The 27,270-nt window shown below is 39.2% G+C and overlaps 1 protein-coding gene across 1 annotated transcript in view; it reads left to right on the top strand.

Annotated features, from left to right (window-relative positions):
* The window catches only part of LOC107187759 (histone-lysine N-methyltransferase Suv4-20-like), a 193,821-nt gene that overhangs the window by 65,068 nt on the left and 101,483 nt on the right, over positions 1-27,270 (top strand). Inside the window, 1 exon segment of the mRNA XM_015575924.1 lies at positions 4,747-5,027. Coding sequence (XP_015431410.1) covers positions 4,747-5,027 — 281 coding nt within the window.

Here is a 27,270-nt window from a genome sequence, read left to right as displayed (position 1 = left end):
TCGCTCACCTCTTCGAGTACACACCGGCGAGTTACGAGCGAGCGACGCCTCTTTTCGCCGTATCTTATTTTTCACGGTGCACCTTGCCTCTCTCCTTTCTCCGGATTTCGGAGATTCTTTTTTTTTTTTTCTTTTCGGTTCGATCCGTTTACTTCCATCTCTCTTGGGTGTATTGTGGAAAGAAGGGTATAATGACGGTAATTACAGTGGGAAGAAGGGACGATATAGTGGAACTTTAGTCACTCGATTTCTTGACTTTCGTTTTTACACAAGGGTCCGTGGTAGGAATCCGGTCCTCTTTCTGCAGGATTCATTTTTGATACGAGTCGATAGATTGTTTCTTAACTCTTTGAGGCACACGATTTTATAGGAAATAATAACCCTTGTTGCACAGGATTTTTTTTAATATGAAAGAAATTATATGAAAGTAAAATATTAAACTGTGTGACTATGAGTAACTTCAATTTTTCGAGGTGGGTTTAAATATATCCCACCATGCATTAAAAGGTAAGGAAAAGGTGGGATAGTTTTTAAACCACCTAACCCTAAAGAGTTAACGCTGGGTTTACGAGACGCGTCATTTTGACGCATTTTGAATGACTTGTAATATCGAAATTCTCTATGTGGTATACCTATCTCTACGGATACACAATTTGACGCGTTCGTAAATTGAGTATTAAATAAAATGAGTTTTTTTTTAACGAAAATGTGCGGTTCGTTGACGCGTGTCTGTAGAGGTAGGTATATAAGAAATGTCCGTAAACCTAGTGTTAACACTAGAACTACGAAAGCAATCAAAATGACTGGTTAGTAAATTCTTACATTGGCGATTAAAATTGTACAACACTTTTCTTAGATTTTTCGCAACTTTCATTGCAATATAAAACTGAAGAAATTAGTTAATTTATAAATTTAAATACTTTCAGAAGTTTGTCATGTTTATTGATCAAGTTTCTAAATAATTGGAACGATAAGATCAATATTTTCGCAACAACATAAATAATTTTGGGTACGAACTACATAGTGTTTTCTGTGACAGGGTGCAACAGGGGTTATTATTACTAAATAACTTACCTATGTATTTATTATTCTTATTACTATTACACCTCGCCTCAATTCTATTTGGTTATTTGTTGTATCTATGTGCCTGAACGTTTTCAATCGCATATTGTAAAATAGTATTTTCACCCATAAGAATTAAATTAAAATCACAGGTAGACGCATGGGATTTGCAGTGACCCTAAATTTCTTTTTAAAATGTAAGTACCTAAACCAAGAGGCATTAAAAAATAAAAATAAATCAGTTTGATAACTATATTAGTTACTTTGTACAAGAAAGAAAAAATTTAAATTATATTAAAATGGCTCTGATTCAATGCGTTTATTTACGTTAATATCTGATAATTTTGTAATCATCCATAGAGTTCGTTTTACAATTCGAAACAGTCTTCTGGCGCACCTCAAAGGGCGTCTCTCTCTCTCTCGTTTTCGAGATTCCCTTTCATCCGAAAAATAGGGTCAGGTGATATTTCGTTTGATAATCAAACGGCGGGGGAGAGATTTCACGGAAGGCGAGGCCTGGTGGCGGCGCGCAATTTTGCAAAATTTCGAAGGCGGTACGTTCCGGGCGAGCGTCGCCGAGCGTGACTATAAGAAATTTTCCAGTCTCGTACACTTTCTGAATGAGAAGGAGGCGGTGAGAGAGGTTCAGAGTTCCCGGGAGGAAGGGAAAACTCGTGCTGGAACTTTCGTGCCGCCGAGTCTTTTTCACGCATCACGTACGAAATTGACTGGAAGCGGGAAGTTAGTCGATACTTTCCTTTCCGTGCATCGCTCGGCCGCGAACGACGCGGTGAAAAGCTGCCGGGACCACCGTTTACAGTCAGAATTTTCCTCGCGAAACTCGACGGGTAATCGCGTCTTCGCGAAGTTGCTTCACGAGGCTCGTTTTACGATGATTGAAAATTGAACAGGTGGAAAAGAACAGGAACGAAAGAAACAAATGAAGAGTCCTTGTAGAAATGTTTAAAAAAGAAAAGTCTACGTATAAAAATTGTGTGATGGAAGGGCAGAAGAGTTTAAGTCAGAATTATTAGTTTGGGAAAGAAAGACTTATAATTAGGGGTGAATGGGAACCTCATTTTTGAACTCTCGAAACTCGAATCCGAAACTCTCGAAACTTGAAGTGCTGGTTAGGTTTTGTAAGAGGAATGTTCTGTTTTAAGAACTGAAGTGTTGACAAAATTTTTGCATAAATCTTTAGTAATCATAGTTAAGTAGAAACGTAACAATATATTTACTTATTCTTTTTTTAGCACTAACACTGTTTAGGAGTTCCTATTTTTTACCGTCACTAAGTAATACTGTAATATAAAATTGATTCCTCGTGTCATTCTACGTATAAAAAGTATAAATATTTGTAGTACAGTATGTAAGGAAACGAGAATTATGATAAACTCTGTGTGTGTGTGTAAGTACGATGTCAGTAAATACGATAATTTTTAGACGCATAAAAAAGAGGTCTCTGGAATAGAGTTCTTTATCTGCATTTTTGTTACCTTACGTTTTTAAAATGAAATTGCAGCACTTTTTAAATATTTTTTATTAGAACGAATGATGAGAACTACGACTATGAATATGTTACCAGAAAGACACACGTAACGTCTAAAAAAATCAACAGGAGTTATGCAACGTCGTGGTAATATATCAAAATGATCGCTTCGGAAACAATCGAACCGCTCAAAGGTACAAATGTACCACGACGTTGCATAACTTCAGTTGACTTTTTATACATTATTTGTGTCTTTCTGGTAATATATGCATAATTGTTGAATCTCATGGATCGTTCTGATAAAAAATATTTCAATAATGATGTAGTTTCGCTTGAAGAACAAAAGATAACACCAATATCCCCGAAAAAAAGGTGAAAGTTGTCCACACTTGAACAGTTTTTAAGAAAGTAAATGATTTGATAAGCATAATTAAAATGATAGATTCCCCCCCCCCTTCTTTTTCTTCGATTGTTTATTAATAAAGCAAATGATTGGTGTGTTTCGAAGAAATTATTTCCATACCCCATTATACTTTCCACGAACTGATTTATCTATAAATTATTGAGATGGATAACGTTCCGACGTTTATTTGTAGAAATAACCGTTGCCTTTCAGTACTGGTGTGTAGTTTCCTAGAGGCACGGTTATCTCACCGCGATATTTCACCGAGCGTCTAGATCCCTCAGGAAATGGTTCGGGGAGGAATGTTGCCGCGAGAAAAAAAAAAGAGCGCCTATCACTTATCACCGCTACACTGATTACAACGTGGCGTACGTGTTCCCCACTCGACTACAACACACAGTATGCGTTCTAATGCTTGTTTCGTTGGTGCATGGTAGAAATTGTGTCTCGATATTCAATATAAAGGTAAAACACAATAGGAAAAGGAACCATACAACTTGATCTTCTCGTAAAAATTATCTGTACTATTATCAACATTTTTTCTCAATGCCCTCTTAAAAAGAACTTACATTTTTCCACGCTGTACAGAACTTTCGAATTACTTGGTCAATACACTGTTTTTGTCCCTTTAACACTCAGTGTGACGTTTATGTCACATCTAGAAAATCATATTTCCAGGGATTCGTCGTGAAAACACAGATAGGATGCACGTATTGGGTACATTTTTGAGTTAACTAATCCCGAGAAATAATTTTCTTTCCCGGAAGTAGTGTTTGGGCGATAAAGGGTTAAAAGAAAATAATTTTTTTCCCGGAAGGGGTCTTTGGGTGATAAGGGTTTTAAATAAATTTAAAGAAAGTAAAAAATAGCTTGGTTTAATATCGACATTTTCGAATTCAAAATAACAAGATGTAATATGTATATATATATGTATAGTCTCACAATTTTTAAAAAACGATTTAGAGGTCTGGGCGTTAGAGGGTTAGATAAGGGAATGGTTGAAATTGAAGCAAAGCTAATCTTTGTACACTGTTCAATAAACTACTGCATTTCAATTCCACGAATTAAAAAATTGAAATAAAGAAAATTCATCGAATAAAATTCGAAATAAAAAATATATTTGCCTACCGCTAGACTATCACATGCACAAGCTATGTTATAGCACTGTTTAATAAACTACTGCATTTCTATTCCACGAATCAAAAAATTAAAATAAAGAAAATTCACCGAATAAAATTCGAAATAAAAAATATATTTGCCTACCGCTAGACTATCACATACACAAGCTATTGGTATCAAATTAATTAACAATCTTACTTGATAATCACTAGATTTTCATTAAATAATTACCAAATTTCCGCAATAAAACAATTACCATTTGCTTCGGATCAATTTGCCCCGAACAGTGCCCGAGAATGACTGCAACAAATGTCTCACTGCATTGTAACTTCTTCAATTCTGAATATTTCAAATATCCACTAGACTGCAGATATTCACGGTAACTTTACCGGCCATACGACCGAAACAGGTATTGAATAGAAATCTATACCTTTCGCGGCGATATAAAACCGTTCCCCAAATAATAACATAAAACCGTTACCAAGAGTCACTGAAACTTTTTGCCTTTACTATATTATATACAAGGTCTGCATATGTCCAGTGGTGGGGATGTGTTTTGGACAGGTAACATCGTTTCTTTGTTTATACCCCGAATCACCGATAACAGTCGGTCTCGTAGGTAAGGTTGTCGAACGGGCATAAGAACGTGCGTCCGTCTGTTTTCTGTTTACAGTGAGCGCGAGCAGCTACATAGTGTCAGCGGTGCTCGTCCTGGTAGTCGGCGCACTGGTGGGTGTCCTGGCGACCGTGTCCCATCATCTTCATCATCGCCGGTTGCTGCTCCACGAGCCGGCCTCCGCCTCGATCTTGCATCACCATCGTCACGATCATCATCATCACCATCATCGTCATCGTCATCATCATCATCATCATCATCATCACAGCGAGGAACTGCCGGCGTCGCACCAACGACGTCTCCTGCTGCAGGATCACCATCGTCATCCTGGCACACCGGTGAGTCCTTTCAATTCCTTTTCAACGAGAAGTTCAGACATATTTATCAACGGTATACATATCGCGGTTAGCTCGGCATAAATTTGTTTTTTTTTTTTCTGCAAAAGCAACAAAAAGGATCTTGGAAGCATTATGTCGTATTACGTCGAGTATTTGTGAAATTTCAACGAGGAATAATTTATCGATCGACACGTTGATTACTTGTGGGGGTTATCGATGATCGACGGGTTGGAATTTAGACAGAGGAAATCATCTGGAATGTTCGCGACCTTTTCGGGAATATCAATATTGAGATATGAATCGGTCATGTTAATGGAAATAAAGATAACCCTTGTGTAATACGGGATTGACGTGACACGGTTTCGTTCTACAAGGTTCGAGAAATTTATAGGACGGTGGAAGAATTGTGTAGAATAGTGCAGTGTTGTTAGTTTTTCGAATATTACCCTGTTTTTTGGATTTGTTCTGAATTTCCTGTGACACGAATTCCAAACCGTGTTATACGGGGGTTACCTGTATACTATAGTGTTATTAAACTGCGGATTTTTATGCAAAATAACATTGTCTAAAGTAATGTGTAAAGACAGGAGCAAATATAGAAATTTATTTTTCTTCTTTTAATATTTTATTGAGTTCAGAGTAAAATAGAAAAATCATTGGATCCAATGAAAGTTTTGTCTTTTATTGTATTTCACAGAGCCCTTTGGGCTATAAATGCATAAAATCCGCAGTCTAGTTATTAGTTTTTCGAATATTACCCTGTTTTTTGGATTTGTTCTGAATTTCCTGTGACACGAATTCCAAACCGTGTTATACGGGGGTTACCTGTATACTATAGTGTTATTAAACTGCGGATTTTTATGCAAAATAACATTGTCTAAAGTAATGTGTAAAGACAGGAGCAAATATAGAAATTTATTTTTCTTCTTTTAATATTTTATTGAGTTCAGAGTAAAATAGAAAAATCATTGGATCCAATGAAAGTTTTGTCTTTTATTGTATTTCACAGAGCCCTTTGGGCTATAAATGCATAAAATCCGCAGTCTAGTTATTAGTTTTTCGAATATTACCCTGTTTTTTGGATTTGTTCTGAATTTCCTGTGACACGAATTCCAAACCGTGTTATACGGGGGTTACCTGTATACTATAGTGTTATTAGACTGCTGATTTTTATGCAAAATAACATTGTCTAAAGTAATGTGTAAAGACAGGAGCAAATATAGAAATTTATTTTTCCTCTTAAAGATTTTATTGAGTTCAGAGTAAAATAGAAAAATCATTGGATCCAATGAAAGTTTTGTCTTTTATTGTATTTCACAGAGCCCTTTGGGCTATAAATGCATAAAATCCGCAGTCTAGTTACTAGATTCTGGAATATAACCCCGTTTTTTTTATTAGTTCCGAGTTTTGTGTAACATGGAATTCCCGTTACACGGTTTCATTCTAACACGATCGTAATTGGACAAACCCTTGAATAACACGGTTATAGAATTGTATAGAATAGTGTAATATTGTTAGTTTTTAAAATAACTCAGTTTCGTGTATTAGTTCTGAGTTTGAATATCTATAATGAAAATTTAATAAATATATATCGAAGATTTATGTTAGTTATGTACATACTGAAACTTTCATTGAAATCGGTTAATACAGAAACGAGCGACAGACATAAAAAGATGTGAGAATTGATAGATTTATTACAGTTGTAGATCGAATGTTGGGAAAAACTGCGATTTTCAATACTTTTAATCGTTTGTATCTCGTAGCAACGTTAACCGATTTTGATGAAATTTTCAACATGTATATAACTAACATAAATCTTCGATATGTATTTATTAAATTTTCCTTATAACCTCAGATTAAAAAGTTGTAAAACACGACCTTTAACATTTTCTTCGCGATTCGGACCAATTGCAACTTTTTCAAATTTTTTTTTCACATCATTTAGTAAATTAATGTCTCTAACTTCACAAAAAAAAATCTCAAGTCATTTGGACCAATTTTAAAAGAGTTGTTCCGTTTTAAAGGGTGTACGAATATCTTTTTACACCCACTGTGTATGTACCTGACGAAAATCCTAATTCACCGATAGCGTGGCAGGGATCGTTCTTCTAGTTATTGGGATCCCCATTGGGTACACGAGCGCGCCAGTCAGATAAGTGGGGGACGGAAGCGCGATTTCCCATTTCGAACGGAGGTAGTCGCGGGCGGCGTCGTCGACCTTCGGACGAGATTATTACGCGGATTCGTGGAACGTCGAAGGCTGTCTGGAAAAATGCTGCTGATATCTAATCTCAGCCGGGATGGTAGCGCAGCTGCGCCTATCTAGCCCACATGTTTTCCTCTCGGCCCCCGTCTGGAAAACCAGACCGCGAGAGGTCTCTTGCGCCCACATTCCATCCACACTTCTTCGATTTCTCTCCATATATCTCTCCTGTCGATCGATTTCCTCTTGTCTTTCTTCAATCTTAAGGGCACGTTAACAGAAAAAAAACGACACCTTGAAACGATAGAAATGGTCTGTCCTCCCCCTTTTCTTTCTTCGATCTTAAGGGCACGTTAACAGAAATAAATGACACCTTGAAACGGTAGAAATGGTCTGTTCTTCACTTTTCCTTTTTTCTGTCGTAAGGGCACGTTGGTACGGTAAAAGATGTCACCTTGAAACAGTAAAAATGATCTGTTTTCCGCCCCTCCTTACTCTTTTTCTGTCGTAAGGGCATATTTGTAGGAATAATCGTCACTTTGATACAGTAATCAAACAAGTTTTTGAGAAGTAATAGAGATTTATATACTATATTAAATTCTGTTGTATAATACAGAAATAGTATATAGTGCAATATACAATCTGGAATAAAATTAAGGGTCATCGTAGTTCCGACAAAATCATCTTTATGATTTCTTGTAATTCTAAAGCAATAATACTACTCGAAATCCATCATTTTGACTGATTTTATAGTTCCAACGTTAATACAGACTATAATTATTATACGTTGTCTCCCGTGAGAAAATCTAGTGTCATATATGTATGCAGGGTGTTCCCAAAATCATGGTACAACCGGCCAGGCGATGATTCTACATAAAAAAATAAGTCTAAAAAAAAGAATAATATTGCTTTCGAGGTAATCGAATTCGAATATCTACTGAACACTCGTGCAAATTGAATAGGTCTTGGCTAACGCGTCTGTTGTTTGCATTCCGTTTCTACTTACTACCACGACGAATACTGACGTTTCAGATTAATCTTCAAATACAATTTTCTCAGAAAAACGAAGCCTCGAACGAAAAAAAATCATTCTTATTTTTTCTTATACAATCACCATGCAACCATGATTTTACCACAATTGTAGAAACACCCTGTATATGATATGCAATCCGTATACGAAGAAAAATCTAACAATTCCTTAATAAGAAGCCTTATTTAAAAAAATATTAAAATCTAACAATTCCTTAATAAGAAGCCTTATTTAAAAAAATATTCAAATCTAACAATTCCTTAATAAGAAGCCTTATTTAAAAAAATATCCAAATCTAACAATTCCTTAATAAGAAGCCTTATTTAAAAAAATATTCAAATCTAACAATTCCCTAGTAAGAAGACTTGTTTAAAGAAGTATTCGGTTGTAACAATTCCCTAACAAATAGCCTTATTTAAAGAAATATTCAGATCTAACAATTCCCTAACAAATAGCCTTATTTAAAGAAATACTCAGATATAACAATTCCCTAACAAATAGCCTTATTTAAAGAAATATTCGGATCCAACAATTCCCTAATAAGAAAACGTATTTCAAAAGACAAAAAAAAACAAATGGACCCACGCAATGGAACGTTCGCTGGTGAGGTCCACTTTCCGTGGGCGAACGCGTACCATCCGCTATTTCCTTCTCCGCCGTATTCCTTTTCCTCGAGGACAGCAAAACCGACGATCCTTCTCGCGTCGCTTCCACAAAAGATTTATTTCCAGCGGACGCGCGACGAGACCCACCCCCGATAACATCAGCCGCGGACACGGAACCGAGACCTGAAACGGAGGGAATAGGTACGGGGAACGGATAGAGACACGGGAATGCCCCTGATTCGATTTGTCTCGGTGCTACGACGCGCTTATGGCCCTGACGTCGGACTTCCGGAACACGGGGACGTATTGTTCGCCGCGGCGAGAGATCCTCGCAGAGACGTCTATCGATCCACCACCCTCGTCGTCGTTCGCTCACTCGCCTTACACTACACCAACTCCCCCCCGACTGTCGCGCAAATGGAAATTAGTCTACGGATTTTCACGTGCCACCGAGAATCAGGGTGGCTCGTCGCGATTTCGACGATCTTTATTGATCGTCGAGTGTCAGAGTATGGAAATAGAGACCCGTCTATAGTTAATAGACCGTGGACGTTCATTCGCTCGTAACCCGATTGAATGTGTAGATGAAGGAGGGGAATATTGTTGTTTGGTGCTAATAAGCCACCGTTTTTTCGTAGAACTCTGTATTCGTTTTGATGTAATTTAAATATTTATCCGATTTTAAGGGTATTTGTTAATTGCTTCGACAGCTCTCTGTGGTTTGGTTAAACGGATTCAGTTAAACATATTGTGAATGGAAAATGTATCGCCACTATATGGCGGGTTGAGAATGATAGTAAGTCACAGTCGTGCTGTTTTTTGTTATATTGAAGTAGTAGAAACAGGTCCTTTTTCGTATTTTCAACGGTTATTATCTCGGAAACGAAGCCTCGAACGCGATTTCGTTATTATTGATTTAGTTTTAGAACGCAATTTTGATATTACTGATTTAGTTTTAGATCGCAATTTCGTCATTCTTGATTTAGATTCTGTTTAGTTTTTCGTTTTACTTTTGCATTGAGAGTCCACTCTGTGAAAGTATCCCATATTTTTGTCAACACTCTGTATATAATTATACTGTAATCGGTCTAAGTTCGATTTTTGTGAATATTTTAAGGAGAAAGTAATACATATTTTATTTATTGTTTTTTCTACTATACCGACAATATATTGAACAATTTCTATAAATATTTATATAAGAAACTCACGCTAAATGTCCGTAGTACAACCAGGTTTACAAGCCCCCGTTTTGGTAACACAGTTTGCAGTGCCAATCGACATTCTCCCAGGGTTCATTTAACACATAAACATTGATCATTTACCGAAAATGTACTAGTAAATCTACTGCTTAACGTAGCCATATTTCGCTAAATTGATTTCTGTCAAATGGTAACACCGCAAATCGTTAACAAAAAATAGATCATTACAATATAAAAAAAAAAAACAAGAACTAAAAAATATATATTAGTTTATCTTTAAAAGAACTGCAGAAAAATCGATCTTCTTTACTCGTTCCAGCTGTACATGTCCCCTTAAATAGATCGAGCCACGCTATAGATCTACAGAGTCGCATTTACTCTCGCTTTCGCGCAATAAAAGAAACCAGCGTGTGCCGCACGTTTCAACGCGTCGACCGCTGCCATCGAACACTTTTCCTACAGCGACGTGTTCCACGGTGGCCGACTTGTCCGTGCCAAGAGAAAGCAAAATGATATCGCTCGTGATCGATATATCGGTTCTCCACTTGTTCAGCTAACGGTGGCGGGAAAAACGTATCTGGTGAGGTACGACTTTATTTTCCGTTTGCTGCCCGTGTTCCGCGGATGGACGAACGTTCCATCACAGGCGCGTGTTCGGGAGTTAAGGGGGTGAGGATTTCTGGCTCTCGTGTATCCAGGCCATCGATACCGCCGCCGACAGGCACGCGGAAAATGGAATTTTCGAGTGTTCCGTCTCGTACGTGACGGGAATTCAGCTGAACGATCGGCCGCCCACACGGTTGTCTTTTGTTTCACCGTGCACGCGCGCGCGTCCCTCCGCGGGTACCGATGCCCGACACGTGGAAGTGAAAGGTCGGATTTCGTGGGAGGCTAACGTTCCTCGAGGAATCGTCGATACCCTGCCGTTGCTTCCTATCCTTTTCCTGTCATCATCCCTCTTGGCCAACCGCACGAGTCCGCCTCGCCATCAGGATTCCATTCTTTGCGGTTCGATTGATACGTTAAAGTGGATGTGGAATCTCGTTGATTTTCTAGCGTGAAGGTGGAATCTTCTTGTTAAACGATAACATTCGTTGAACATCACGCAAAACGCTAATTCACGTGCCTGACGCATTTAGGAAATTTTACCTTGATACACGTTTGCTTTAAACGCAAACTTACGCGCCTGACGCTTTTAGGAAATCTTACCCTGACGAACGTTTGCATCAAACGCAAACTTACGTGCCTGACGCTTTTAGGAAATCTTACCTTGACGAACATTCGCTTCAAATACACACTCATGCGCCTGACGCTTTTAGAAAATTTTACCCTGACGAACGTTTGCTTCAAAGCCAGACGCACGCGCCTGACGCGTTTAGTAAAACTCCACCTTGACAAACGTATGCGTCAACAGCAAACTCATGCGTCTGACGCTTTCAGAAAATGTTTGCTTCAAACACAGATGCACGCGTCTGATGATTTCTGAAAATTTTATCGTGATGAACGTTTGCTTCAATCGCAAACTCATGCGCCTGACGCTTTCAGAAAATGTCACTTCGACCATCATTTGCTTCAAACACAGACACACGAGACTGACGCTTTCAAAAAATCTTACCCCAACAAACATTTGTTCCAAACGCAAACTCACACGCCTGACGCGTTTAGGAAATCTTACCTTGACAAACGTTAGCTCGAAACACAGACAGACGCACCTGACGCATTCACGAAATTTCACTTCAACCACTGATGCATGCACCTGACGCTTTCAGAAAACATTACCTTGACAAGCGTCTACTTCAAACACAGACGCACGCGTCTGACGCTTTCTGAACCTTCAACCTTGATGAACGTTTGCTTCAAAGCCAAACACACACGCCTGACGCTTTTAGAAAATCTAACCTTGACAAATATACGTTTCAACCGCAACCCCATGCGTCTGACGCTTTCAGAAAATCTCACTTTGACCAGTATTTGCTTCAACCACAGCCACACGCGCCTGACGCTTTCAGAAAACCTTACCTTCACAAGCATCTACTTCAAACACAACCACACGCGTCTGACGCTTACACAAAATTCCATCTTCAAAGAAGCAGAGAGCCCATACGTATTCGAGCTGCGACGTCGGTTTATCAGCGCTATTTCTCGTCGCAGCGAAAGTTTTGCGGTCGTGCTAGTCTCCAGGGTGACGGGCGTAAAACCAGTCCGGCGGGTCTCCGCGGCAAGGGCACGCATAGATTACGAGTTAAATGGTTTTGGGGGGTAAGGGCATCGACGGCGGCGGCGACTGCGACTCCGACGCGACGCGTCCAAAAGGAAAACGTCGAGCCGCGGGCGGCGGCGGTCGCGTCGCCAGAAAAATCGGCCGGACGGTCATTACTTGCCGCGACACGCCTTTTTTATCGGCGATATCGTTACGCGTCGGGTAATTGGAAGCCATTTCAAGTTCTCTTGCTCTCCTGCGCTACGTTCCCTCTTCCTCCCTCTTCTCCTTCCCCTCTACCCACGTCGTGGTTCCCCCTTTGCGTCCGGATGTCTGGCCGTCTCGACCGGGCCAGGGCGTAACGCGCGCGACGTGAAATTAAATCGGGTCAATTAAGGGCCTCGTATTAATTTTACTCATTAATCATCAGCCACGAGCGGGTACATCGATTATTTATTCGTAAATCAGATTTAATTACCGTCCCGGACCGACCCGACCCGGGGATTTACCGGGCGAAATAAATCAACGATTGTCCGATGTGGCGCCCCCACGACGAGAATAAGCAATGAGGGAGAAGTCTACGAAGTTCCACTCACGAAGTTCAAGTGAAGTTACTTCGAGAGGATCGTACGGATGGGCACCCTGTCGGTGACTTCTGGAAACCTTTTTTACCGAACCTTCTTCACTTCGAAATTTTTTGCTCGTCTTGTACCTGTACGTGTCTCCTGTTGGAGTTGGTGGTTTAATGAAATTTCTTTTCGATATGGTGGTAAACGATTAGTGGATCTCGTGTAGATCTAAATTAATTATAATAGTGGTGAGAGTCGAAAAACCAAAAATATTGAGGTTCTCTTTTATTTTATGTTATATCGATTTGTATTTAAATATTTTAAATATTTAACATTCGTAATCATGGGGATATATGTGTTATACTTAGATTAACACTTTATACCTCGGATAACGGTGACTGGGTTCTATGAGACCTACGATTTCAGAAACTTCATTTCAGCTTACAGAAAGTAACTAAAACGTGTAAAATTACTAACAATAGAATTTTGTGAGAAGAACATATTTTGAAGAAATCTGTTCCCAAACACATCTAAAGACAGTTGAGTAGGGGTCTATCCGGACCCTCCGATGCGAGGGTATATCAAATAATTCTCTAGATAGATTTATAAAGTCAAAACTATTGTGTATATAGTATAGGTTATGTTTTGGAAAAAAAACGAGGAATTATTTGATACACCCTCGTATATACCGCAGTCTGTTTGATCATCGAAAACGTCATCTTACCGAGAGTAAAGAACCAATAATGTTCCTAATTAAATTTCCTTTTATAAAACTGTAAGAATTAAAAGAAATTATCCTGGAGCTTCTTTCATTTTAAAACTCTCTATACACGTTTCGGACTACTATGTTCATTTTTGAAGTATTCTAATATTTTGAAAGTTGCTATTGAACATATATTGTTATTCTTATTGTTGAACTATTTACTAAATACTCAAATTATTCGAATAATCGGCTGTATTACGCAATTCTGGAGCTGCGACGCGATTAACAATAATCCCCCATTTGTGCGCGCGCGCGTGTGTGCACTTTGGACCTTCGAGCCGACCTTCCCGATCCAAGATGGCCGCCGAGTCGGAGGTGGACGACCGCGGGGGCAGGTGGGCAGAAGTAAATATTATGTCTAGCGCTATAGCGGGCGTCTCCGGTTACGGCGAACTGCGATTGTTTTGCCTCTACCTGCCCTTCTTCCCGTTCGATCGGCGAAAAATCCGTGAGCCCACAATGTTCAGATTTCTCTCCTCGATTTATCGATCACTGGAACATTTTCGATGAGTGTCACAAATATTTCGCGGAATAATTTTGCACGTTTTCACATTTTTGTGACATCATATAACACAAGATAATGAAAGTAGATCTCGTAATAACTTAAATAATTTAATTGATATCGATCTTTTAAGCTCAGATTTTTGGAGTATTGATGGATTATTCGTAACTGCAGTACTTAAAATAATTGAATAATCGAACGAATAATATTATTTATCGGCTGATAAAGTACGATTACACATGAAATTGTTTCAGAAATTATGTATGTATCACGAAGTATGTAGTCTTTTTCCACTCCAATCCAGACTTGTCATTAATAATTGAAACACACTTCCTAAATATGTATATTTCTACTAGCCCATGTCTCAGTGTTATCTAAAATGCAACATTACTCTCCAACCAATCAGACACAAATCCATCTGCAATTCACTTCCTCTCCTGTCTGGTGCTTGATTTATGACAAAGAAAAAAAATTGTCGCGCGTTGTCGTTAAAACATGCGCGGAAAACCCGCGACGTGAGCGTTAAAAAATGCAGAATATCGTGTCAGAGCCAGTGCCCAGAACCATCGAGAATCACCATACTCCAGGATTCCTCTCTTCGCGCCAAATGTTCTCTTTTATTTTTTAAATTCAAAGCAAGACCAATCCACAATTTTTCCATCTTGCAACAACTTTTTGAAATTATCAATTTTTCAACATTAATCTGCTCAGTTTGGTATCTTGTAGGAACACTTTTTTTCCATAAAATCAAGAACCAATTAATAGTCATTTTAAAACTATCTAATACATTAAAAACAAATTTGTTTACGCACAATGTGTTTACTCACGAGAAATAACGAAGTAGTAGTCACACTAACACAGTTTGTCTACTGTTTGGATGTCATTTAAAGGAGTTTCGTACTACCATTCGTCAAGAATCATTCCAAATATTGTCACTAAAATGACAAAGTAGGCGTCCACTGTAGTAGACAAATCCAGTTAGAGATATAATACTGATAATAATAATAATAGAATATATCATAATTAAACTGCAGATATTTATGCATTTATAGCGTCCCCTGACTTGCAAAACATTTGAAACTAAACGTTCCAGTAAAATCGAATATTATTCATGTATTACGATTACCATATTAAACCCCACAATATAGAAAAGAATTTACAGTTTTGTTTTCTCTATATTACTGTCCAAAATTGTAAATTTGCATAACTACCCACAATCTAACCATAACACTGCCTTAAAAGCCTCAGAATTGGAGCTCTGACGCCTTATACTACAATTTCACTCCTAAAACATCGTCCTGGACCGTTAGTGTTCCGTTTCGCCCAAGATTTCCCTTTCATCCAAGAGAGGCTGCCAGAGATCGTCGATCACGATTCCACGAGGAAGTTTTCCTTCCCGCTCGCGCGCTGCACTCTGTTCGGTATTTTTTTTTTTTTTGCCTCCACGTTCCACGTCGCGATCGCGATGTTCTTGGGAATAATAATACCTTCTCTCTCTCTCTCTCTCTCTCTCTCCATCCTCGAGTCTGTCGGACGTATGTACGGAGGCCGACGAGAAGAAAACCGGGAGAGAAAGACGTCAGGCCCCCCGTAGGAGGGTAGAGGAGGGTCACGTGCGACGACGACGTCTCGGCCGTGTGTCTCACCTTCGAGGAAACCTTCCTCTCGTCTGGTCTCGCGACTACGTGGCGTCGTCGTCTAGCAAGGAGACGGCGACGACGTTTTTTTTTTTTTTTCCTTTTTTTTACTACCGGGATTCCGGGTTTCCACGGCCTCGAGCCGCGATTTTCCATTGCTTCGTGCCGCCTCCTTCTTCCTGGGGGCGTTGTCTCGTCGTTTCGTTCCGCGTGGACGCATCCTGGAGCACCCATCTGTGTGTCCCGTCCACATCTCTCCCCCTCCCCACATCGTCCCCCTTACAATCCCTGGCCACCACCCTTTCTCGAACCCTTCTTTGTCCAGGTCCATTCAACGATAAGATTTTCTTACGGAGTTTTTCCGCCTCGTCCTTTTCAATAGGGGTGGCCCCGCATCCATCCGCGAAATACTCGTCGTCGAACGGTCCATTCTGTCTGGCAAGGTGCAGCGGTTCCTTCGGACTGAACGTATATGGACCCTTGCGCCGTTCACCTTTTCACAGGCCACACACAGAACCCTTTCGACGGGATTGTATGCTCTCTGAGATATTATCGGGAAACGTAGGGAGAGAGAGAGACTGAGAGATGGGAATTCTATCGGACCTAGGGTCGTCGTTCTGCATGTGTACTTGTGATGTTTCTGGGCTCTCTGGGTTTCTGTGCAGTGCTGGACTGGATGATTTAGTTCTAGGAAGGCTGGGGTGTTTTTTTTTTTTAATATTGTTAGGGATAGTGGTGGCTGGGTCCGTTTGGACCCCTACGCTTACTTGTTTTTCACCCTTTTGCACTCGAAATGTATGTAGAAGCAACTTTGCGTTTTTATACATTTAAAAATTTAAATATTCGTCACTTTTCGGTGGAGAACATTAACGGTGGACATTTGAGATGTAGTATTTGTTACTTCTGGGAGTGCTAATAGTGTTATGCTACCTTTGACGAGCTCAGCTAATAAACACACCATAATCAGACTATGCTTGTATTTCGTAATTCTTGTTGTGGCTTTTTTAATAACGTTTTAACTCTTTGAGGCACACGATTTTAAAGAAAATGAAAACCCTAGTTGCATAGAATTTTTTTTAATATATTAAAAACTGTCCCACCTTTTGCTTAGCCTTTTATGCATGGTTTAATATTTTATATTAAAAAAAATTCTATAAAAATAATATATTAAACTGTATGACTATGAGTAACTTTAACTTTACGAGGTGGGTTTAAATATATCCCACCATGCATAAAAAGCTAAGCAAAAGGTGGGGCAGTTTTTAACCCACCTAACCCTAACGAGTTAAACAACCTACGTTTATATAACATTTTACCTTTATTAAGACCTATAGAATATACTGACAAAGTTTGCCCGTTAAAATCTGAAACACCTTGTATAATCAGAGCATCGAGTGATGTGTTTAAATTGAATATTTTGGGTATCTACATTTTTAAATCAGTCAAAATTGTACTCGATGTGGTAAATAGTGTTGTAATAATCTCCCCACTTTTAGCCTGAAACTATGACATTATACGTGTATAAGATTGTGTAACCGGTAAGAGGAAAGGAACACAGAAAGAACATGTAACCAATGACTATTGTGCTTGTAACATTCATTCTTCAATGCAAGTTGAAAGAAAACAGTTCTGAATATTCATCATTCAACGTCAGCCTTTAAGCTCTCATTGTAATTCGTTGCTGTATCAAGAAACTGCCTGACTAAATTGCATAATTTACCACGTACAAGAAGATGCTCAAGTTTTCATTCCGCGATTCAAAGTTCATACTTCTTTTAACTATATCTCGGTAATAAAATAACAGTGATTGAACCCTGTATGACGTCTTCACTTGCATATCGAAGAAGTTTCTATTTTCCGACATTTTAAAATAACACCTCTAAAAGCCGTACTGATAACATCCAATTTTCATTTCGAAATCCAAAGTATATCTCTAAAACCCTAACACTAGTGCATTAGGGGGTTAAAAGACCCCAGTCCCAAATTTCACCTGAACCTCGATTTTAGAAAACATCCTCACATTAAACCCCTTTTTATTACCTTAATTTATTTTTCCTTTCCCTTACCTATTACTATCAGAAACTTCAAAAATTAAACTTAAAAAAATGCTTCCACAATTTTTTTCGAAAAGTCCATAGTTTAGGAGACACCAGTTTTAAATTACCTGGGGTCATTTGTCCCCCATCTGTACTTCTAATACCATTTACGATATGTGCATTTGAAGCGTTAAATATTCTTCTACCAGACCTTGAAGCTTCGTTCGTTTGGAAAATCGCGGAACATCATCCGCCGCGAGTGTGGCTGTCGGCTATATTTGCGAAAGATTAACGTGAGTCATCGACGGGCCGTCGTAAACATTAAATTTCGTATCAGCGATAGTCACGGCGGCCGTGACAATTTGCATGGCACTAATTCGAAAAAGCATACACACACACACACACACACACACACACACACACACACATACACACATGCCTCCCGTGAATTTCGAAATGTTTTCGTATCTCGCACCTGCTGTTTGAGTCGTGACGTCGGATACCCGGTTCCCGGTTTTCACCTCCGCGAATTACTATTCCGACGAACGCACGAGCGGATTTATCATCCGAGACGGTGGACAAATGTTTTTGTTATCACGAAATTCACTGGCTGTTCTTTCGAATTGCTCGCAAATAGAGCTCTAAAATCCGAGCGTAATTACACTCCCAGACGAACATCGTACACCTGACGATACCGATCTTTCCTTCTTCGAATCGGCCATGGGTGAATTGTGAAATGTATAGTTTGTATTGCAGTCTGCACAATAATCTTCAGTCTACACTCCAATCTATAGAATGGACTTCCGTCTGGATTACTTGAAAATCTTGTTCTTCTTCTTGTATATCTGCTGAATTATATATTCGGTGTACTCTATCAGATTGCTTAGGATTCTACATTTATTGGACGATGAAATTTATTGCACGGTATTCTGGAACAGGTAGAACGAAGTTCCGTCTACATTCCAATCCATCGAATGATGTACAATCTCTTATACAATTGTTTCAAGTCTCTAGCCTATATTTACTGACTTAAATTCACATCCTCCGATTAGAAGATTTTCTGTAGTCTACATTTCAACAAATCGACTGCAATCCTAGCTTTATTAAAAAATACAATATACATACTTTATCGCTAGACTGTGCATTTTATGAATTTCTATCATACAGCACCCCAGTTGCATATGGTAGTAGATAAAATTTTCATCGGAGGCAACGGATTTCCTATTTTATTCCCAACCAAATAACACTTTTAGGAAAGAAAGAAATTTCTCCTTTTATTCTTGCCTTTATGAATAACCTTATAAAATGTCACTTTGTATGAAAATCACGCCGTCCATCCATCACTTTCGGTAGCAATAAAGGGACTCAGTTGGTAATAAAAAGAAACTGAGAAATGAATGACTCAGTTGATAATTATCAATTTATAAAATCAACCAATAATTTCACGGATTTGATTAACTTTTTCAGTGGCTCTATTGAATACTTTAAGGCATCCTTACATAGAGCACTAAGAACTTGTGTAATCTTAATTAATATTTTCTTAAAAATTTCCTATTGCGACTAATTCCATACAGTATAATATATTGATGTAACTGTCTCTAATCATATTTTTATTAATTGTTATATTTTCATTAATTGTTATATATACTAGGTTTATACCCGTTAAATCACTAAATAATTGAAAAAACAATTGACAAATGAAGGTCTCTGTTCACAAAAAGAATATGACAAATAAATGAATGAGTTGACATGAAATGAAACTTGACGCATAAAGGACTAACTTAACAATAAAATCAAATTAACAAATCAAGGACTCAGTTCACAATGAAAGAAATAGAAGAATAAACGATTCACTTGAAACTAAAACCAATTTACAAATAAAGGATTCCGTTGACAATAACGACTCAAACCATTCCACCTAAACAAGATCACATCGCAATTACAAATATTCCCGTAGATCTATCGCGAGCAATTGGTGTTCGCTCAATCATTCCAGGATCAAAAACCGACGAACAAACATAATCCGAACACGGTCCTCCACGATCTCAATGCACCCGACTTATCGCCACGGGGAGGGGAATAGGCGAGAACCGGGAGCAGGGTTTGCCCCAACAAATCAATTTCGCCGGATGGTTAACGGTCCAATCGAGCTCTCGAATCGTGCCCCGCGCGCATCGTTTCGTTTCTCACGTCAGTTCCGCCAATCGTCCCTTGGACGATCATCTCACTCGCCGGCGAAACGGCTGATGAACGCACCACAGCTCGTTCGCGCGCGCGTGCACAGGATATGGTTGGGGGTCAGGGTGTAACGAAGAGAAACAGAAAGAGAAAGAGACACAGAGAGGAGTATAGAGAGCACGATCCGACGAAGGGTTCGCGTGAAACCTGAACACTGTTGTTCCGAGGGCGAACGCAAACGCAAAAGAGGGATGGATAGGAGGAGGTTGGATCGAGGAGCGCCCCAGCTTTCACGCTGCGGGCTGAACGCGTGGCGTCGCGTCCCGCCGTGGTCCGCCGCATCCGCGCTAAGTGCAAAGAGAAGCAATGACCTGATTTGAAATTTATTACATTTGGGCGACGTCCAAGTGCGGCGGATCGGCTGCCAAAAGCAAACAGTCTCCGCCGGCCCGCGGCGTCGAATAGGGGGAAGAGGGTGAGGGAATAAAAAGATCCCGAGCGAATGAAAAAGCAGGAGGATGATCGTACGCCGTGCTCGTTCCTCGAATTCCTTCGCGCCAGAAAAACACCGAGCAGAGGAGAGTGCCTTCTGGCCGTGGGCTATGACACGCTCGGACTTTTCGAGCACGCGGTAAATTGGTTCGCGGTGTGGGGTTGTTGCATGGTTGGATCGGTTAATCTGTCGAATGATATCCTTTGGATGATCGCGTAGTTTTGTATTTAGGGTTCTCGAGGTAGTTTTGGGCGGGCTTTAGGGTCCTCTTTTTAAACGATACGTCTTCGCCCATCCATAAGCTAGGATGATGTATATCAAATTTTTAATTGAATAATATTAAATTAGTAAGGGCAGCAATATTGTTTTCAGACTAGACTATGCAACATCATCCTAGCTTATGGATGGGCGAAGACGTATCGTTTAAAAAGAGGACCCTAAAGCCCGCCCAAAACTACCTCCAGAACCCTAAATACATATATATAGATATTCATTTTTATGGATTTTTGTTTTTTTTTTCTGAAAATAAAACACAGATCCTTGACGAATTAATGGTTTTATTTAAAATGAATATTTTATGCCACATACGAGTACGAAACGAACGTATAATGTTTGTAATAATGATATTATGATTGATAAATAGCGACTATTAATTACCTACACAAATTTAATCCGCTAAATATGGCTAAATATCGTATGCTATTTTGGGCTGTCCATAAAGGTACATAATTCCTTCTGTATATGTATAAGTACTGTTACAAATTTTAATAGTCATCAGAAAACGTGTGGTTATTATTCTTACTAGTCCAAGTTTTACATATAATAAATGACATTTGGCTGCCCACTGGGGCACTTTCTACACCCCCGCCAGGAACGGCCCTGAGTCTAGAGCATAGGTTGTCAACGTGGGCGTTGGGAAGTTCTGGGGGTGTTCTAAGTATTTTGTTCGTTTATTTTCAATCTAACTTTAAGATTCAAAGATTACACGCACGGCTACATTTGGAAACTTTGGTAATAGAGATAGTCTACCCGAAGACGGCGCTGAACAAAAAGAAAACTTTGAAAAGGGACGGTGAACCGAAAAAGGTTGAGAAACTGTGGTCTAGGAGATGGGTCGCTTCGCCATGGTATGGGATTGTCGGATGTTCGAATCGGTTAACACTTCGACTGCCACGTCACCCAAATATGGGTGACACGTACATTGAAAAGTGTCTGGATTATTTAAACACTGTTATAAAATGTTTGCATGAAATTAAAATATCGCAGTACAATTTAAAACAAGACCTACAGTCTCTATTAACTAAACTCAAATATTTTCGACAATTTATGACTTAAAAAACGAAATAAAGTGTGTCTGACTACGTACGGCCTTTTTCACTGTGGCAGTCAACGTGTTAATCTGTGAAATGGTGTCGAAGAATGCTGACAATTTGAAAATTTTCTGTATGATCGTGTGTTTTGCTAGCTAAAGTTCTGAAGTTAATCTGTTAAATGGTGTCAGAAGGATGCTGACAATTGGAAAAACTTCTGTATGGTCGCCTGTTTTAATATCTAGGATTCTGAGGTAGCAAGGTGCAGATGCTAATTTTCAGTGTCCTCTTTTCGAAAGGCATCTTCATTTCAACCACTCCATAACCTCTACGATGGTCTTCTATAATCTATATAATCCTATGGGAACAATGTCGCTATATTCAAAACAACGTAACATTAGGATACTACAATTATTTCTAAACATTCAGATGTCCCTTCCAAATAACGACCTAACATGACCAATCCTCCATCCCCTGACGTCATATCAGACCATCACCGCACTTAGACCAAGCCCCTATCACAAATCCTTCAAAGAATCAATAGCCCAAGGCCACCAGCCTTCGTGTCAACGCTGTCAAACGAAAACTTCCTATCTAGACAATATAATTTCAAAACATCCATCTTACACCTTCATAAAAAAAAAAAGAAAACCAAAAAATTGGTCCACTTTCCACTATTACAACGAACTCCCACATTTTTCTCAATGACATCATATTACCCAACGCAAATACCCTCGCACCCAAGACACTCGAAAGCAACGTAACGAATGTCTCCCAGGATCACCATCAGAAATCTTCGACGCAACACTCGTGATCATCGAACGCGAGAAACGATCCAGGAAGGCGACGAAAAATACCGGGCGCCTCTGTCGAGTACCCGAGGAATTGTAAATAAGCTCGGAATCCTCTTATTTCCAGCCTCGATAGAGACGACGGGGGCCTCTCCTCGTGTCTCGCGGCGGCTTATCCGCGTGCGTGACTTTTGCTAAGTAGCCTTGAGGCACTCCAAAGCGGATTACCGATGATCGCGGCCGACGCGGTGTTACGTGTACACACGTGGCTCGAACCTCGTCGTCGGAACGACGTGGAGATGGTAGTCCACGACGGGGAACGGAGCGGTTTTTCCCTTGGATCAGTGACGAATCCAGGTCACCGATCGGGGCCACGATTTACCTGGCCGTTCACCGGGTCGTTGTCATCCTCGTTTAGAAGCCAGACCACTTTTTCTCCCTCGATGTCATGGTGCGGTTACGACTGATGTAAATAATTCCAGAGAGTCAGTGTGAACGAATGTGCAATATTGAGTGGTCAGGAATTAAGGAGGAGTGTTGAGTGAATGAATAATTCCTGAGGGTTGGTATGAGTGAGTGAATGCTTGGTTGGTACGAGTGAATATAAGTTAAGTAGATATAAGTGAATAGATGGTAGGTTGGTACGAGCGTGCGGTGTGAGTGGTTTTTGTTTCTCCGAGGGACATGGTATTCGAAGGTGCAGATGCGTAGAGACGAAGCACGTGTGTTGATGATTAACTTGTAGTACATGTAAAGAAGGTGAAATAAAGTGTTTATGTTAAGCGTAACCTGACGAAAGACGAATTACAACAACGACGTATGAACCATAGCTTCGGCGAACCGATACCCACGACGAACTGTTGCTGGAAGTGACGTCATATTGGGATATGTACCCTGGGTTGACGTAAATGTCTAGCTGGAGACCTCCTACGGGGTGCTGGTCTTTATTGCTTTTTCCGGAAATATACTCCGTCTAGACGTGGGGCCCCTCGACAAACTATTGCGACGGTGTCCCTGTGAATCATCTAGGGGAAATCTAGCTAGCCTGGCCAGGTTGAGCTGCAGGCAGTTCTTGTAGCAGATGTGGCGTTGCGCGGTTGTTCGGAGTGTGTTGAGGAAAAGAAGTGTTGGGCACTTTCACAGGGTGGATTTTAACACGTTCCGTGCCACAGTGAAAAAGGCCGTACGTAGCCAGACAATCTTTATGTCGTTCTTCGAGTCATAAATTACCGAAAATGTCTTTTGGTACTAGGGGCTGTTGCTCTTGTTTTAAACTACAATTCAACATTAAGACGTTCCGTGCAATATGTACCACCGATGGTACACGTTAATTTTAGTTTTATTTTACATGTGGCACGGAACGTGTTAAATGGCAAATTAAGGGATTACTGCCATTCGGAGGGGTACAAAATCGATTTGTTTTTTACTGTATTTTGTTAAGGTAGTATACCTTGAAAATGACTTCCCAGAGTGATGTGCTTCGATTCATTGAGATGAAGTTGTAGGGATTTTTAGAAAACGGTGACATACATATAAAGTAGACGTCTTTTTATCTTGTGTATTACTATTATGCCATTGTCTGCAACAGTTTTTTTGTTAGGGCCTGATGTTAATTTAATTTTTGCTTTACATGGCTAGCAGTTTGTTGACAATTTTTTTCAGCTTCAGAGTAGTACACAAGATAGCCACTTTCATGTGGATTAAGATTATCTTATTTCTTTTATATTATCTTAAGATTATTTTATTATTTTTTGATTTCGTGGTAGGCGGTCATAGCGATACATTGCAAAATAACATGTAATAATATTGTTGGTATAAAAGATGATTGCACGCAACTTTTACTGTGCTTTCTTCAAAAATGTGAGCAAACATGTACGAAAGACTTCCTTGGTCCATTAATTCTTAGTTCGAAAAATCGCATAAAAATGACGTCTCCGAGTGGACATACCCCTTAAGAGAAGATCGATCCGGTTATAAACATAAAAATCGAACACAAGTCTTTCGCTATCCAGGAGACTGCTCTTATCATTGAGCTACCTTTATAATACCTAGATATATGTCCCCTAAATTCATATGCTTCACTGATCGCGACCGTGAATGACCGATCGTCTCACAGCAATTTAATGTCGAGAGGGCTGGCTTGAATAAGTTGATGATGCTGTGAAAATGAGTCGAAAGCTCATATTCTAATTAGTAGACTGCGGATTTATATACGAAATTAAATTTTCTGAAGTAATTTGTAAAGACAGGAGCAAATGTAGGAATTTAATTTTCATTTTAAGTGTCTTATTGGGTTCAAAATAAAATAGAATTAAAAAGTTATGTCTTTTATTGTATTTCACAGAGCCCTATAGGCTATAAATACATAAAATCTGCAGTCTACTAATTATCTATAACTATATTTACTGTAATATACTGGATTGATGTGTATCGAACGAGCTCCGCTGAGAATCTATTTGAGTATCACGTTGCAGTGGTTGTGTTTCTCTTGAAGGTGGGAATTGTAGAAGAAACTTGAGGTGTGGCTGATGTGTGAATGGTATTTTCACATTTATTTATTCTCTTGTGAGGAATCTTGGAGAGGCAAAGAAAGTGGGAAAAAGTGTTGGCAGATGGGAAAGGCGAAGGTAGGATGGATGTTAGAAGTAGTTACGTTAATATGATAGTAGATTTCCTTGGCAAGTTATCTGTTAGTACAGTTTATCGTTTGTCATATAAGCTAACTAAGTTTACACTTGCGAATAATTAAAAGCTTGACGTCATTAGGTAATTTCTAACTTATAACACGTTTAATTGGAGCGATTTTACACCTGAATGAATGATACGAGTGAATTTGAATAACGAGAATGTGGGTTGTGTCACTTTGTCGAAACGTGGGACAAATGTTGTAATTGAATTCTTCATCGTCAGGTCGGAAAATGTGCTGTCGAATGATCTTATTATTCTACAAGAGCCCTGTGTGTATAGAAGATGGGGCACGACTCAATGGTACAAACGTGAAGGAGATAATTCTACGTTTAAGAGTCCGTCTACATTTGCGTACATTGTCCGTGCACACCTGTCCCCTCGTAATTCGTCTGTGGATATCCCTGGACAGCACGAACGTCTCAGAATATACACGGAGACTTTGTACGCAGGGACAGATGTCCTTATACAATGTCCGTTAGTGTAGACGTGCTTTACGCAACGGAGCGTGACGGGGTTAGCTTTAATTACGTTGCACGAATTTCGAGAATAGTCACCGACTGCCCGGGTGGGAGCGTAATTGGTCAAAGCAGTTCGATTTCTTTTTCTCCCGTGTGTTAGCGTAAGAGCAAAATGAAAATGTAGAAGGTTTCCTTTTCGGGGAAACACATTTCGACGAATTCTACAGCTGGGGTGCGCTCTTGAATAGGGCTGGCTAATGGCGTCTACCCACTACTGGCCATTTCTATTTCCAGCGAAGACCGATGGTGCGCAGTTCTACCGACTTTCCATCGATCTTACCAATTACAGCCCCTATCGATACCCTCCGGAAATTGAACGTTTTATAAACATCTGCATTTACCTTATTCAGATCATCAGAACGTAGTGGAAGCTTGAGGTATTTGGACCCTTGCCTAGGCAATTTGCACCGTATGATAAACAATATGTGTTGCTTATATATTAAGTTAGTTAATGCAATCACCATCAGCATAGACTTATTGTCTATCGCACGGCGTAAATTGCTTAGACATGACAAGTTAGAGTAGTGGTCCAACTTAGGGGATGTACGGTGGGACAAGCAGCCTATTTAGGTGATCAATACCCTTTAATTCGATGAGCTCATAATTTCATAATTTTGTGGAAATAAAGATGTTATATGATAGGTAATGAATATAATCAAACATTTGTATTCGAACGTGTAGGCATAGATTTTTACCTTTAAACTTGTGTTATTCCAAATTTGATTTGGTTTAATTCAGTTCACGTGCAACGTTCTTCTGTGCATACATTAAACAAAGGCAAGAAGGTAAAAATTCAAATTTTTATTAAAATCTACACCCAATAATGATTCATCGAGTTGATTATCGTAAAGATTATTATATTATTTCTTCTGTAATAAAGACTCTTTGGAAGAGTCCTCTAAAAAGAAAAATAATTTGTTTTTTATAGTGTTTATTCTGAGATTCGCACGGATTTGCTATAATTTTTGTACGAACTTGTTGGAATACCTTTTGTTAATAATATGTTTTAAATCCAGCTGCTGTTGTCTACTGTTTCTGCCACAATGGGACAAATAGCGTACCCGTACCAAGGTGAACAAAAGTCTAAAAGTAGTCTACAATGAGCTTTTTCTTTTCTTTTTATTCATTCCTATACTTTCTAACGTAAAATATATTAAAAGTATTAAGTCAATACATAATATATAATCATTCATCACTCGATGAATAGCCGAGTAAAAAATAAAATGTTCTAATCTATTATATTATTCAATTATATCTATTATATAAAAGTTCAAAATGATAACAACAAAACAAAATAATATATACGTTGAAACATATCACATAGTATACAGGGTGAACCACGAATCGTGATCAGTAGAGATTACTTTGTTATTAGCAGTCCGATCGAAAATGTTTTTATCAGGTATAGCATGGTTTCAAGAGAGCTTTAACGTGATTATAGCAAATTTTTTGTCAACTCTTTTTTCCCATCATTTTTCAAGGTCATCTTCAATTTTTTGCAAATACACCTATAATTTTTTT

This window comes from Dufourea novaeangliae, unplaced genomic scaffold (assembly GCF_001272555.1).
Source record: "Dufourea novaeangliae isolate 0120121106 unplaced genomic scaffold, ASM127255v1 scaffold101, whole genome shotgun sequence".
Lineage (NCBI taxonomy): Eukaryota > Metazoa > Arthropoda > Insecta > Hymenoptera > Halictidae > Dufourea > Dufourea novaeangliae.
Note: the sequence above shows the minus strand (reverse complement) of the source record. Positions and strands in the feature narration are given on the sequence as shown.